We start from the raw sequence: 17347 nt of genomic DNA, 5'->3' as shown, positions 1-17347 counted from the left end.
GTTTCCAAATTTGCCAATGATAATAATGTTTTCTTTGAGTTTTACTCTGATTCTTGTTATGTTAAACATCAGGTAACCAAGCAAATTCTGTTTCAAGGCATCATTAAAGATGGTTTATATGTTTTTCCTGCTCTAAGATCATCTCCTTACTCTGCTAATTACACGTCTTTTAAATCTGAAAAACCTGCTCTGCATTTGTGGCACAACAAACTTGGACATTGCAGTTTTCATGTTGTCAAGAACATTTTAAATCAATGTAATATTGCTTGTACAGCTAAACCTGTTTTTTGTGATGTGTGTGTTCAAGGGAAAGCTCATAAACTTCCTTTTCCGTCTTCTACGTGTCTATACTTTTCTTTTACAATTAATATACATTGATATATGGGGTTATGCATCTATTAATAAACCACATATGTTTGGAGGTGTTCTAGAATGTTAGAATGAATTTTATTAAGTCTATTGATAGAGGGATGTAGGATGCCATAATAAATGAATCATTTATTCCTAAACATGTGGTTAATAATGATCTTGTAGAAAAACATTGATTTGATTTGTCTGAAATTGAAATCAAGATAGCTTGATATGATTGTATGGCAAAAAATATTATAACTTTTCCTTAAAAATATATTTTGTTATAAAATATCTAAAACATGTAATAGACCATCTAATTCATGTGTCCTAGATCGTCTAATGCTTACAAATCCTAAACCAACTAATAAATACGATTCATACATCGTCTAATGCATATAACTCTTAGATTGTCTAGTGCATACAATTCCTATATCGTCTAAGTAAATGAAATTAACTTTTTAATGCATTTGCATATTTTTCTCCATCAATATTCAATAAAAGTCATTCCCAAAAGAATTTTCAGATGATTAAATCTCTTTTCAACAAAAGGTTTTGTAAAGATGTTAGCAAGTTGATAGTCTATAGAGATGAATTGTAAAATCAACAATACTGTTTTACACACAATCTCTTATGAAGTGGTGTTTGATTTCAATATGTTTAGATCTAGAAGGAAAAAAAAATGAATTTTTAAACAAGTTAATATCAACACTATTATCACAGATAATAGGAATGTTAATCTCATAAACATTATAATTTCAAGATAATTAAATCCATAGCAATTGTAAAGAGCAACTACCAGCTTATATATATTTATCTTCTGTTGTGAAAAAAGCAATTGTACCTTACTTCTTAATCATGAGAGCTAATATTTATATAGATTGTATTATTAATTTATTATTTTCATAGTTTTAATTTGGTAAATAAAAATTTAATTTGATAATTGATCAATTTATTTGTGTTTATTTTTGGGAAAGTACTTTTTTTAATTAAAAAAAAATTAACTGTTTATGTATCCATTTAATTTTTACTTTTAAAATAAGTGGTTTATGTAAAATTACTCATTTAAAAAACAAGTAAACTGACCTTTTTATTTCTCTTTTTATATATTAAATAAAATGCTTCTTCAAAAACACACAATATGATATTTTATATTTAAATAGATATTACTAAAATTGAACACTTGGATTAAAAAGGTATAATTTTTAATCTTATCAGTACAAAACACTAATCAATCACCATTATTATTGTTTTTTGGGGGGCTAGAGCCATCATGGGCTTCATTCTCAACACTTTGCTTTTGTACTCCTTTTATACAAGGAAAAAGGTAGCAAGTCTTTAAACATTTAACATTTATGCTTAATTCTGGACTGTTTCTTTCTGCACCTCCGTACCTTTTTCTTTCACCTCCATAAATTTTCGAATTTCTAAAAATGTCTCTCTATAATATTCCAGATTACATAATCTGGAAGTCATTTTTCAAATTTATAATTAGCTTCCGGATTATGTAATCCAAAAACATTTTTTGAGATGCATGATTACTTTATGAATTACATAATCCAGAAGTCTTATTTAGTTTATGGATTATGTAATCCGGAAGTTTTTTTTAAATGTGTTTCGGATTACATAATCTGAAAACTAATCTATGGGGATAAAAAAAAGGATAAAAATGTATTTTATTATGTATGGAGGTGTGAGAAGATATGGAGGTGCAAGAAGAAACCGTCTTAATTCTATTGTGAATATTTACGATCTTCTAGGCCTAATGGAATTATTTGGCTGAAAATATAGATAGGGTTTCATTTTAAGTTAAAACCAACCAACTCTGTGTGAAATTTTAAGTTTCAACTACGGTGTTTTTTTTCATCAATATAGTTCATCTTTAAAAGTTTATAAATTTACTTGAAAAACATTTTATAAATGAGTTTTATAACATTTTTTTCTAACGTTATTTAACATTATAGCTATAAATTATTATTACCATCATCATTTATTATTGTTTTACTTTTTACCATTCATATTTTAAAAAAATTTACCTTTTATCTCTTTTTAATTCAAAAAAACTTGATGATGACATAAACATATATTGTGTGTAAATTTATATTTATTGGTTAGTTATTAGATTAATTTTAATAAATTAACTTTACTACTTTTTCTTCTCTTATCAATTATTTTTACCAAAACTCTAAAAGGATGTACAACAAAGTCTTGATTAATTTAGTTGCTGCTTACCATCATTAATTACTAGAACTTGGAATCTGAGATCTTTCCTAAACTAATTATTTTTTAACTGAGAAAAGGAACATAAAAATGCTTCATCTAATTTATTAATTTAATAATACATTGTGTATATGAGGGATTGCAATATTGATTAGGACTCATTCCTTGTTATGCAAAGCAACTAATGTGACTAAGGCTAATAAAATAAGATATAACAAAGATTAGTTAATTTTGTTTTCAGATCTCCAATCTCTTGCTTTCTCAAATCCGTTTGTAAAGTTCTCAAAATCATCAATGGTTTGGTCAATCTCTTCTTGAGTGTTCATCACAAAGGGTCCAGATTGCACTATAGGTTCCCCCAAAGGTTCTCCTCCAACCAAAATGAACCTAAGGAGCTTAGAAGATTTGTTCCATGCCTCTAGGCCATCACCATGACCAAGAAGAAGAATATGGTGAGAATTTGAAGGTTGAGATTTCATGCTTCCAAAGATACCCTCTCCTTCCAATATATACACAAAAGCATTCCAAGATTTTGGTATAGGTTGCTGCAAGTGACCTCCTGGTTTGAGAGAGAAGTCCAAGAACATGGTTGGAGTCCTTGTGAAGATTGGAGACTTTATCCCTACTGCTTCACCAGCTATAACTCTTACCTTCACACCATCATCATCCTCAGCTTCTGCTATGTCCTTACTCAACACTTCTTGATACCTTGGTTCAATCCTAATATCTCAGAACAGAAAAAAGTTATACAATTATAAAATCTTTTTAATTTATAAATAAAATAATTTCATTTATGGAAAACATTTATTTCATCTGTTTCATTTTTTAAGTGTATTTCTGAAAAAGTTTGTCCAAACCAATCTTTTAAGATAGAAAATATGAAAGAGAAAAGTTGAAAAAGTCTTCACAGATAATGGTAGATTTGGTATAATAATTATTTCATATCTTTCCCATTTATAACAAGACCAAAACTAGCATGAGAGAGTCTGAATCCTTTCTTAAACAAGGCCGAAAGCCAACTTAAACAGTGATGTTTTTGTGGCATCACAAGTAGTTCCAAAAAGCTATAGTGAGAAAAGTAGAGTACATCTACTATAATGGGTCACTCAAAACCTGACAAACTTTGAAACTAGAAGTGGCAATGTGTTGCCTTTATTATTGAAGTTACCATCATCACAGGGAATATGGATGAGAGGCACATATGCTTGCCATTTCAAACCGTTATGCACACTTGCATCATGTAGCTACTCAATACTTTAAAAGCACTTCTAGGAAATGGTCCATAATGGCATATGGCGGGAATCATGAGAAAAAGTGGCATGTGAAAGTAAGCAAGGTATATACTATTTCCAAAAGTAAAATTATATTTAACTTCTTTTTTCTTTGTAATGTTAGGAACCCCCTTTTGTCTCATTCATGGTAAGCATCATCCGAACTAAAGGATCATTCAATGACATAACAGTGATGACCAATGACGCAAAAAATATGTCATCTAATCCTCAGTCCAAGGCTAAGGCTGTAGTTTGAGAAACTCAGAAAAGAGAAAAGGTTAAAAGGTTTTGTCCTTGAAGGTTACTTCTAACACCCTTATTGTAGGATCTTTATCATTCAAATCTTATCCAAAGTGTGATAGGTAAGATTTAATGGTTTGTTTAAGGCACATTAATAAATATCTTCTTAGTATTTCTTTTCTCATGTTGCCTAATGAAAACTTTATTCCACTATATTTAAAATTGATCATTCAACCCCATATGACTATGTTAAATACCAGAGTTTCAGAAGTAATCTAAGTTCAATCCAATGAGAAAAAAAGGGGATTTATTTACTGACATTTTATATTTGGAAGCAAGGTTGATCCACAATTGAAGACCCTTTTGGGTTCCTTGAGCAACAGGCATTTCTGAGTGCACAATCCCTCTCCCAGCAGTCATCCATTGCAAGTCACCAGCTTCTACAGTCCCCCTGTGTCCTTCAAAATCTTCATGCGTGATAGCTCCCTGAAAGAGACCAAAGATTGTAATAATTATATGTACAAGCACAAGGGAAGGGACTTGCATAGCACCTTCACAAGTTTAGGCACAAGTTGGTATTCTAGAAGCAGAAACAAGACACTAGCATGTGGGGTCATTCTTGCCCTTTTGCTTATGTAACCAGCTTTTATGGACAATGTTTTCGTGGTTGTGTTCATATCTCACTAATTAATATGGCTGATTTGGCAACCGTTCAACTTATTTGTTGGCATATGTGAGTTGATAATATCTGATTAGAGTTCAAAACTTCAAATCAGAAAACCAAATCTTTAGGACATAGTTGATTCTCCTTTCATCTTTTTTTTTTTGGTTGTATATATGGTTGTTTTCTAAAATAATCAGAGGCTTCTTCTCATCAAAAGCTGTTAAGTTTTCAAAAATTTATTCAAATAAGTGTTTTAAAAACCAAATTATTGAAACAACTTAGATGCACTTTCATCTTCTTCTGATTTCTTCAAATGTTTTTGTTCAAGTGCTTAGAGGAGGCCTGATCAATAGTGTCATGTCATCTACTAGGAGCTATCTCTCATTGGTATATGTTAGAAAATAAAGAATTTTTTTCGAAAGAATAATGAAACAAGTCTTCAGTTTGCTTTTGAATTTAATTTTGTAAACCTGACCTTCATAATGGCCATTAGTCCATTAAAATAATATGTTCCTAACCTTAAAAGGGATTTATAAGTCAAATATCTAATCAAAAGATTGGTCCAATGATGGCAAACAGTTTTATGGGCAGCATGTGATGTTTCCCATTGAGAAAATTGAGCATGAAAGAAGAAGCTTGTCAATTGAAGCATTCAATTTTCTCTACCTGCAACATGTACGTGACTGTCTCAAAGCCTGTTCATGAAAAACATCACAAAGAATGAACATGGAGTCATTATAACTCATCAGAGAAAAATATCTCAATAACAAAAGAAAAAGGCCAATTTTCAAACCTCTATGAGGATGATCAGGAAAACCAGCAGGAGCAGTAACTGCAATGTTACAAAATTTTCACATTCTTAGAAAACGAAAAGCCACACACTTTTTCCTTGGAAGAAAACAGAGCAAAAAACAGAGACTCTCTCACCTGAGAATTCATCCAACATAAGGAAGGGATCAAAGTACTTGAGCTCAAACCTGATCAAACCCACTTAATAAATCAATTCAAAGATCACAACTTTGCATTGAGTGCAAACTTTTAATCCAAACTGAATAAAGGGTGGTGAAAATATTAATTTATTTTTTCCATTCTGTCTTATTGTCACTTACCTTCCTATGCTTCTTCTAACAACAGCTCCAACGCCCTCATGCTGAGGTCTAGCCAAGAATTTCTTGGCAACAAGACAAGGCTCATTAAAAAAACTGCAACCTTTTCTCAGTGGCATTTTGTGAAATGGTGCAAAACAAGAATCTTAGGTGGCTGAAAAGTGTGAGGAACAAGAGAAAATGCTTGAAGGTATATATAGGAAGGAGGAGTGGAGAATGAGAAAGAAAGAGAGAGAGAGTTACCCTTTGGAAAGGTCAAATGAATGAGAATGGAAGAGTATGTATGAAAGAAGGAAACTTTGGTTTGATGGTTATGAGTTTGTGTGAGCGTCAGCATAACGCAGTGATGATGTGCAGTTTGGGGGATCCATCTCAGCCATTACATGAGTGCCACGTGGCGTTGTTTTTGTTCAAAGTGAGAGCTCCAAGAAAAGGAAAAAAAAAAATCTTCTGCAGTGCTGTTTGACATGAAAATGAACAGCACCAAACAGACAGTGTAAATGTGGAAGATATGTTTCTTTTTCACATAAATATTAGTTAAAGTTTAACAGGAGGGATACATTGCTTTCAATCACTCAGAAATTAATACATTTAGCCTTTTCTTCAGTTAATTCACTGTTGTTGATGCAGATGGATGGATGTCCATTGGCAATTATTTGAGTTTAAAAGTTATGTTAAAACAAATAAAGCTGCAACAAAAGGTTAAAACAAATAACAGTTTTAAATTTAAAATTAAAATTGTCTACAATTTTTAATTCTCAAAAAGTATAAAGAGTACTTTTTTAAATCTAATGGAACATTATAAAATCTCATGTCATATATATCATATGTGTGATTTTCACTTATTTATAATATTATAATAACAAATAACTTTAAATTTAATCTAATTTTATTAGATTAATTTATAAAATAATATTTACACTTATTTATATATAATGAAATATCTTTATTTAATTGATATGAGATCTTCATTAATTAGATTGAAGTTACAAATTTTCGAGTGATGTATTCTTAATTTTTATTTTATTTTAAAATAAAAAATGTGATAATTGGTATGGTTGCCTTTTAATGAGTTATTCAAGATTTAGTAATGGGTAAATGAAAGAGAGTGAATAATTTAGGATAATATGAGATCGATTGATGATAATAACAAAAGGAAGAGAAAGATTGACATTGAATTTGAGTTATTTGAAGAATTGTTTAAAATAAAACTTTTTTTTATTTGTAGAATCTTAATCTTTGGTTTTAAAAATATAAAATATAAATATAGGTTTAATCCATATATTATGAAAACATTTTTCTCATTAACATTATCATCATCTTGTTATTATTGATTAAATTGTAAATTGTATGAGCACATCTAAGTATAGCGTAGACAAAATTTCATGAAGTTTAGATAACTACCTAAAGTTTAAATGAAGTTAAGTCAAATGATAGATAAAGTTACGTTACACAAAGTCTAAAGGGTACTAGATATAGTTTATTCACGAACTCAGTTGACTAGAAGTATAAAAGAGACTCAATGTTATCTGAAGATAAGACGAAGTTTAGAAGACATCAAATTGAGAAGTAAATGTAATGTACACATATATATCACAAGATGCAATTTGAATTGTTCAACGATTTACTTGTCATCAATGTTGGCATTCCTAATATGATTTTTACATAATGGATCAACTTTGAGTTGTATGGTCACTTTGGTAATTTGGTAATGCTAGTATTATAAAGGGATTTCAAAGAATAAGTTATCATGCACATAATTATTTGAGTGATTAAGAAAACAAGTATTAGCCTAAAGACAATCACATTCCAATACAACACTATATAAGAACAAAGATCAACATGCGACCTACACTGATTGTATTCTAGACGACTATATAGAAGCTTTCCTATACATAAATTATTAAGATTTCTAACTTATTCTTCATAAATCTATTGTTGCACATACAAGTATTTAAGTAAAGCTTCTGAGTATTATATCGTAAGATCGTTTGCTAAATGACTTAGAGAGAGTAAGTTTTATTGTAAAACATTCATTGTGTAAAATTATTATCACATATAAAGAGTGTTAATAAATTATATCCCCTTTAATATAAATTTTTTTATAATCATTTTCAAATAACTTTTGTTATAAAGTTAAGAGTGACATTTGGTACTCGAAAAAGTTAAATTAACTTAGTAATTAAAAAATATTCATGTTTAATCTCAAGGGGATAAATAAATGGTAAGAAGTGACAATATATAATACTGTAATCAAGTTTTATTTATGAAACTATTTACAAAATTGGTAAAAGAGGATTGAATGTGATATTATATATTTACTGGTCTTTTAGCTTATTTGATCTTAACAAAAAAATTTACAAAATATTTGTGAACTATTTTTAAAACATTAAACATTTCCTATTGAATGTTTAATTAAATAGGACAAAAATATATAAAATTAAAAATAAGAAGAGGCATCTTAACGTTATACACAAAAATATCACAAAAAGAGCCTAGAAAGTTACTTAGATTATTTTATCAATATTTTATTAACATTTATATTTATATTCATATTTATTATAATTAGAAAATAATATTAAAATAATAAAGAGATATATCTAACTTTCTACTTCTTTCTTCCTTTTTTTTCCTTTTCTTTCATTTTCGATCTCAATAAATTCAAAAGGAATACCAATTATTTAATTTTTTTAACTATAATCTTTATGTTAATCATAACTGTCGTTACATGAAAAAATTTATTAAAAAAAAAAGTATGAAATGACTAGATCAAAACACATGCATAAGGAATAATTTCAAATAATTTCAAATCTTGATGAACATAGAAACTTAACACCTTTTAAGAAAGAACCTAAAGAATAACACTTTATTATAGTTATTATCATATTTTTTATTATTATCATAATAACTAAAATTATTATTATCATTATTTATGATTATTAATCTAATATATATTATTATACTACAAGAAAAATCATTAAATAGAGATTAATTTTAGAGAAAAAAATAATTAACAACTATATTAACTAAATTATATATTATTTTAAATACTAAACAAATATTGATATCTAAAGTAATTTAATTTTTAATATTTATAAATAGTTTCTAAATTGATATTTAATTAGTTACCAACTTGAGAATCTAATTAGTTGGTAGCCAAAGTTTTGGTAGCCAAAATTTTGGCTACCAAAACTTTAAATATTAATATTAATTAAATATTAATTTAGAAACTATTTATTAACAATATAAAGTACTTTAAATATCAATAAATTTTTTATATCTAAAATAGTATATAATTTAATTAATATAATGATTAATTATTTTTCTCTCTAATATTAGTTTCTATTTAATAATTTTTTTATAATATTATAAATAAAAATGTTAGTTTTATAGAACTCTTGATTTAACTATTTTAATAAAAAACTAATATGTTTGTAATTAAATGTTATAAAAAAATTATTGAATAATAATAAGAATTGTAATATAGGTGTAAAAAATGTCAAATTATAATTATCCTATTATAAGTGGGCTACAATCATTATATCTACTATATTAATATTATAATAATAATAATAATAATAATAATAATAATAATAATAATAATAATAATAATAATAATAATAATAATAATAATAATAATAATGCAGCCACCTATATTATTATTATAATGATTACCATATAATTATTATTATATTAAAACTCTTAATATTTTAAAAAAAATCTTATAATAATTTTTTTTACTTAGTCTATTATCTATTAAACATATATTTTTTTATTAATAAAAGTTTTCATGTTAGGCATCATTATGCAATTTGAGATCTCAACTATGCTGACACTTAAAGTAACAACAATTATCTATCATCACATGAAAATATTATTTTTTTTAAAACAAAAAATACAAACATATGGAAGAACTCGACCAAAACTTGCATGTTAATAAAAACGATACATAGGTAGACTATACTTATTCATAAAGAATTCTAAGAACAGGCTAGATGGAAGCCTATTATACGAATGAAATTATTCTATATGAATAAATCCTAAATTAGTCAATTTATCAGCACACACATTCTCTTTACAAAAAATATGTACAAAAAAGTACATTAACGACGGTTAAAAAAGACATATAAAGATGATTCCCAAACCGTCGTTATTGCAAGCGACGTTATAAAGTAAACATTTTTAACGACAGTTGTGAATCGTCGTTATAAACAACTTTTAAAGACGGTTCTATGGAAACCGTCGTTATATGTAGGACTTTTAACGACAGTTCCACGTGAAAATATGTGGGTTTAAAAATAAATAAAAAATTGTTTTTTAAAAAACCTTAAACCTGCATAAAATATCCAATTCCAGAAAATCAAAACATTTCAAATCATATTTTAAATATAAAAATTACATATAACAAATTATAACATTCTACACAAAGTTTTCCTAATATATGAAAAAGTATGTCATTCTAATGATTTATCTATATTAAGGTGTTATACATGGTTACAAAATACTTTGACCATGTTGTTCTCACATACTCCAATGCTTCTGAATCTGTACATTTGAAATTTTTTGAATTAGTGCATGAATAATAAACCCCGAATTTTAAAGTGTTTATTGTATTGAGGTATTACCTGATCCCAACCTTTATTAATTACAACTTGAACAATAGTCAACATCCACTAAATAACATAATAACCACACTCATAACTTCTGGATTGCTTGTTGGATTGCATGTGAAAATAAATGAGTGAGATACATTAAATTGAGTGAAAAAATATAATTTAAATACCTTAAGGTACATCCAAGTGAGTCTTTGTGCGTTTGCACTTCTCCCACTCAACATGTTATATCCAAAGCAAGAACTAAAATAATAAGATTTCATGTTAGAATACATAACATTGTATAATGTATAAGTAATAATAAATGTTAAATGAAACTGTCGTACCTATCTATAATGTGATTAAAATAGGTAGGGGGGTTTTTATGCAAAGAGCAAAACCATGTAGCGATATGATCTTGAACAGATATGATCAATAGTTGCCAATGACACCTGTATAACAAATCAGTTAGTTTCTCTTATGTCAATAATTTAGTATAACTTATTTAATAAATAAGGACTTACTCGTGAATGTACGCAGTAAAATAAATTTGTTTTCCTCCATTCTTTAAGGCAGTGGGGATGCATTTTTGTGTTTCTGACTTTTTGTTTCCAATTAATTAAATGAGTTAAGGGTCTAAAAACCCATATATATATTGTGTTTCCCCTCATTGAAGCATAATCCACAAATATACCTAAATTTCAATAAGTTAGTACTAATATATTTAATAAATCAAAAGTATAAAGATTTTAATATTTTTATATCATCCATAATTGTAGAACTGTTATGTTAATATCTTGATCTCCGGATGCAAGGTCCAACAAATTATACATGTGAATGTACAACGGTACATCACTATGCCTCCCAAAAATATTGACATCCCATGCATTCAATATGTAATCATTAAAAAATAAAATCAAAATTGTCGAAGGTTGGACACCTCCGGACTCAAAACCAGTGCGTTCAATATGTCAAAACAATATATAATCATTAAAAACTAAATCAAAACTGTCGAAGGTCGGACACCTCCGGACTCAGAATTAGTTCGTTCAATATATAGAAACAATATCTAATCATTAAAAACTAAATTCAGATTGCCGAAGGTCGGAAACCCTCAAACTCAGACTTAGTGCATTCAATATATAAAATCAATATCTAACTCAAAACAAACACTTTCAAAATATAGTTAATAATATTTAATATATAATTAAATAATAAATAAAAATATATTAACCTCAAAAGTGAAATGAAGTTGAAAAGAAACTCGCGCGTACGAGCAGGAACTTTATTAACGAACGGGGCAACGGTGGTCTTCGCAGGCGACACGAGCGCAGGCGGCGCTGATGCAGTGGGCCAGAGGCGCGGGGCGCAACGGCGTGGGGCGAGCGACATTGGGGCGCAAGGTGAACGGTGCTGGGGCGCGGGTCTTGACAGAGCGGTCACGGGGTTTGACGGAGCGGTTGCGTGACGTGACAGCAAAGGAAGAATGGTGGCATGAAGGGTGACCTGTGAACGGAGTGGGCAAGGAGTGAAAGAAGAAGGAAAAGTGAGTGTGAAAATGAAGGGGAGGCAAAAAGTGCTGGTGCTGAAAAATAAAATAAAACTATCACCTTTAACGACGGTTCTGTGAGAATCGTCGTGGAAACCCCACTTTTAACGATGGTTCTGGTGCGAACCGTCATTGTATCCTCATGCGTCCACCTTAACCGCGGTTGTCGTTAAAAATGCCAAAAAAAATTCAAAAAAATTATGAAACTGCCACCGTCTTGCTTATTACGATAGTTGTTTCCAAACCGTCTTTAAAAGGTGTCGTTAATGAAATATTTTGTACTAGTGGGACAACCCTAAATCTGATTTTCTCACAATAATTAAGACAAGTATTTCAATCTATTAAACATATATTAAACTTTTGTTGTTAGACACAATTAAAAATAAATAAATTCAATACATTCCTTATATTATTCATAAACTTTCATACATTTTTTTTTATAATTTTATGATATTTATCATAATCAAACAAATTTATTCTTTAAATAATTTCCATTTAAATCTTAAATTCACCACCTTAAACCTACTCTCTAGTCAAAACATAAGCTTAATATTTACAATGAAAACTCTTATATATTTTGAAAAAAATATATAAAATGAAAGTCTTTATTAATTGTTGAGATAGCCACAGAGATACTCTAATGAAATCAAAGTCACATCACATCTTTCATGATCAACTGTAGAAAGGCACATGATGGAGGGAAATAAAAAACATTGAAGATTGTTTCTAAGAAGTCTATGGCAGTCACCTTCAACTCAGTTAACTCAACAAAATACCTTTCATGAATTTCAATATTAGAATAACCATGACGATAAGCTTACGTGATAAAGCTCAAGAATTCAGTTTACATATAATTTTGTACTTTAATTATATTTTTAGTTTCTAAGATTTAAAATGATTTGATTTTGGTTTTTCATATTTAAAAAAATTATAGTTTTGTTTTTAAAATTAAATTAAGGGGTTATGAGTAATTTAAAATTTTAATTTAAATCCCAAAGTTTACACTTTAAACATTGAAAAAATTGTTTTAGTTTCTTAAATTTAGTGTTTTAGAACTGAAAATATATTTTTTTCTTATTTTGAGAGACTAATTTATTTTTAAATTTAAGAAACGAAAGCTAGAAATACCACCATTTTTCAAAGATTAATTTCTTTTTACCAAACTATGGTTTGAATTTATCAAATTATTAACAAAAATTGTACTACGATAAAGTAAGTCGTAGTTACTTATACAAGACATGTAGAAATTTTCTTATTTTAAAAAAATTAATAAAATCCTGATCAGTGTATTTTTTATTTTTAAATATTATATTAATTTAATAGTATAGTAAGCTAAGTTACACTACTAACTTATTAGCTTTTATCCCATAGGTTGTAGTGCGTATCAAACATATATTTCTAAAATTGTTCGTATATGATATTTTTGGAATAACTTTTCACTATTAAAAAACTAATAATTTTAAAGAAAAAATAATTAATTATTATATATTAAATTAGATAATATTTTATTAACTAATATTTAATTAATTTTTATTAATAATAAACAGTTTTTAAATTAGCATCTAAATACTAATTTAGAAACTATTAATAATTTTTTATTAAATAAAATTTAATTTAATTATTAATTTTTTTTTTAAATTAGTTTTTATTTAATATTTTTTATAATATCTATTTACATTTACATTTAGTTATATAATTTAGTGTAAGAATAAGATGGAGCTAAAGTGCCCCCCACAATCATAGATTTTTAGACTAATTTAAGGTGTATATTATATATACATGAAAACAGTTTTTGATAAAAAAATTCCTAAACTTAAGGTTATTTTTTGTAAATATATATTAAATAAAATAGTAAATATAATTAAATTAAAATAATCAAATATTAATAATTAATAATTGAAAAATATAAATGTAACCATTATAAAAGTAATTTCATTAATTTGAAATTTAAATTAATACTTTTAAAATCATTAATATGTTAAAAAAATAAACGTATAGTTATTTTTAAAATGATTTTATATATATATATATATATATATATATATATATTTAGATGTGTTATCTTACCTATATTTGTTAATTAAAACATTAATTTAATCTTGAATCGTTATATTTAAAAATCATTATATTATAATATACAATATCAACATTGCTAAAATTTGTCTCGGAAAAAATGAATTAACTTATATTAATATTAGCATAAATTAAATATAAATTAATTTATAAATTTGTTTTATTTTTTTTATGTATTTTATAGTAATTACTAAGATATACTCAAGAACTATAAACTTAAATTTGTTTGTTTTCTTATAAATTCAAAATGACTTCCAATATTACTTACATTTATTAATGACTGTGCTTCCAAAAAACCACATATTGTGCATCAATCTTTAGAAAGCTTTTTAATAATATCATTCATGTATAACTATTTATTCTTTCTAACAACATTGTTTCGATATTAGTGAATTAAATATAATATTTTATACATTTTTTCTAGATTTGACTTATATATTCATATTATAATTAATGACATTGAATGAGATATTTTATTTATTTAAGTTATAATACAAATTTTTGGAAAACTGAAAAATATTTGTTAGATTTAGGTGTGAAGGTTAAACAAATTTATCAACAACTTATTACTATGAAAATCATTAAATAAAAATTAGTTTTAAAAATTTAAAATAATTAATTATTAACTAAATTAAAGACTATTTTATAGACTAACTAAAAAATAATTATTGATTTTTAAATTGGTATCTAATTAGCTATCAAATTTAATCTACCAAATTTTGAATTTAAATAATCGATAGTTAAAACCTTGGTAGCTAATTAAATATCAATTTAAAAATTATTTATTAATAATAGAAATTAATTTAAGAACTAATTTTTTTTTCTTTTCTAAAATAGTTTCTAATTTAATCAATATAACGACTAATTATTTTTAGTTTCTAAAATTGATTTTTATTTAATAATTTTTTTAGTGTATGTTTTATGGCTAATAAAACTATTTAGTTGTTATTAAAGTACTTATTTATGTTTTTATTATCACATGATAATATTTGTGAAAATCTTCCATGGAAGTTTAACCCGTTATAGGAAAAAATATATGTTTTTCAGAGATGAGATTAGTCAAGGAAATATGAATCAAAATCGACAAACTTTTTATTATTATCAGACAATATAAAGAACTTTGTTTTAATTAAATCATTTTCTAATTTAAAATCATAATTTTGTCATTTTTAATACTAATTTATCTCTATTCTAACATTTATGAGTAAGACTAAATTAATTTAATTTTTAGAATAAGAATATATTAAAATCTTAATATATAAAAGTAAGGAAGTGCTGGAAGATCCAATATGAATTTATTAATAAATTTTAAAATGAAACTCTAAATCCTAATTTAACAATGACGTCTATAAATAGAAATGTTTATTTCTTAATTCATTTTAAAATTTATGGTTTACTTTTTTTTTTCTTTCTGTATGTTTTTTTTTTATTATTTTAAAGGAATTTCTAATAGTTAGATTATTGTGAAATTGAGTTCTTGAAAAGCTAGTTAAGTAAAGATTGTTTTGGACCGATCAAAACTTGGCTGTGATAAGTAGTTTTATTCTTGCTTGTGTCTTAAGTTCTTTTCTTTTTCCTTTTCTCTTCTTAACTAGATGGTTAATAGGAGATTTAAGGGTGTAAGATTTTTGAAAACTTATTTGGATTGTCGGATATGTTTTTCTAAGAGGTTGTGGAAATGTTTTTCTAATAGATTGTAGGGTTAAGGTTATTTGGATTGTTGGAGATTTTTTTTAAGAGATTGTTGGGTTAAGGCATGCTTCAATTCAGATAAATGGAGTAATTATGAGAATTTTGATGATTGTTTTTGGGAAGTATTAATTATATGAAAGTTGATAATATGTGAATTATGTGTTAGTTTAATATGATTAGATGTATATGGTTATTGTTGGTGTTGAGAAAGATTTTAAAATGTTGTTATTTGGGGTTGCTCTTGAGCTAGATGTCGTTAAAGCAATGTGCGGTCGTTCATGCGATGCCAAAACTGTATGCAATCATTGTATTCACCAACTTAAGTAGTATGAAGTGTTGGTCACTCAAGCATTGTGATGGTTGCTCAAACGACATGCTATATAGCTCAAGCGATAACTTGTAGCTCGAGCAAGAGAGATGTCGAGATGATTTTCTCTCCTCAAGAAGAATATTGCTCAAGTGTGGGTTTGGGTTCTCAAGTGTTGGTTTGGGTGCTCAAGCGATATGTTTGGTCACTCAAGTATTTTGTATAGGACACTCAAGTGAGGCTAAGACGGTGTATATGTGTTATGAATGTATGGTAGTGCGTGACACGTGGTTTTGGGCGCTCAAGTCGTGGAGACAAGTCAAGCTGCAAAAGGCGGTGGAAGAATTCCCTAGAACTTGTTGGATTTGATTCCATTAAGTAGGTGTTGCTTAAGCATTGGTTGTAACATTCAAGTGAAGAAGCAACAAGGTGTTAGCACGATCTGTTCAATGACAAGTGTCAAGCGTACAATAACAAGTAGTGAGTAATCATTAAATTAATGTTTTGGAAAGCATTAATCATATGAAAGGTGATAATATGTGAATCATGTGATAAAATGTGAAGTTGTGAAGATATTCTTTGTTATTGAAGAATATATATATGTTAGTTTAATACGATTAGATGTATATGATTATTGTTGGTGTTGTTAATATATTTAATTTTCTATTTTAAGTTATTGGACTTTGTTTGTTTGACCCAACTTTCCTTTTCTGTTTCAGCTAGGTCTTAATCTTTTTCTTATATATACACCATGTATTTTACTCTCTAATATACAAGTGAATAAAAGTTTCTTTTATATTTATTTTTCTCTACAATTAGGGTTCATCAAAACCTCTCTTTCTTCATTACGATTACGTGCGATTACGTACGCTACATTAGCATCACATCAGACAAGGAATATTCATCTTCATTTACTGTAATATGGTATCAGAGCTCTTCGAATGAAGAGTTCTGCTACGTTTCTCTCTGATTTTTATTTCCCTATTTGCTGTTCTTGGTTTTTTTTTTCTGTTCTCTTTCAAAATCTTGATTGGTTTTAAAAATCTTTTAGGCAATGTTTAATGAAAACCCTAGTCTTCATAGTCTTAATAGTAGTCACACTATTACATGCAATTTTTGTGGTAAATATGGTCATACTAAGGCTGTTTGTTTTCGTAAAGTGGGTTTTCCTTCTGGTAATGTTAAAACCTCAAAGTTTTCTTTTACTAGAAAAGTCTGCACTTTTTGTAATCGTCTTGGTCACACTGTTGACACCTGTTATAAAAAGCATGGGTTCGCTCCTGGC

At 27.2% G+C, this 17347-nt stretch overlaps 1 protein-coding gene across 1 annotated transcript; it reads right to left on the bottom strand.

Moving 5' to 3' along the window:
• Window positions 1-2653: 2653 nt before the first annotated feature.
• LOC137831292 (pirin-like protein) lies at window positions 2654-6134 on the bottom strand. Its single transcript, XM_068638910.1, has 6 exons — window positions 5853-6134; window positions 5671-5720; window positions 5537-5575; window positions 5410-5438; window positions 4399-4565; window positions 2654-3288 (listed from the first exon to the last, which is right to left on the bottom strand). Exons 1-6 carry the CDS (start codon window positions 5966-5968, stop codon window positions 2790-2792), a joined length of 900 nt encoding a protein of 299 aa, XP_068495011.1. The 5' UTR covers window positions 5969-6134; the 3' UTR covers window positions 2654-2789.
• Between the last annotated feature and the right edge of the window lie 11213 nt (window positions 6135-17347).

This window comes from Phaseolus vulgaris, chromosome 6 (assembly GCF_000499845.2).
Source record: "Phaseolus vulgaris cultivar G19833 chromosome 6, P. vulgaris v2.0, whole genome shotgun sequence".
Taxonomy (NCBI): Eukaryota; Viridiplantae; Streptophyta; class Magnoliopsida; order Fabales; family Fabaceae; genus Phaseolus; species Phaseolus vulgaris.
The sequence above is the reverse complement of the archived record's forward strand: the minus strand, read 5'-3'. Positions and strand labels throughout refer to the sequence as shown.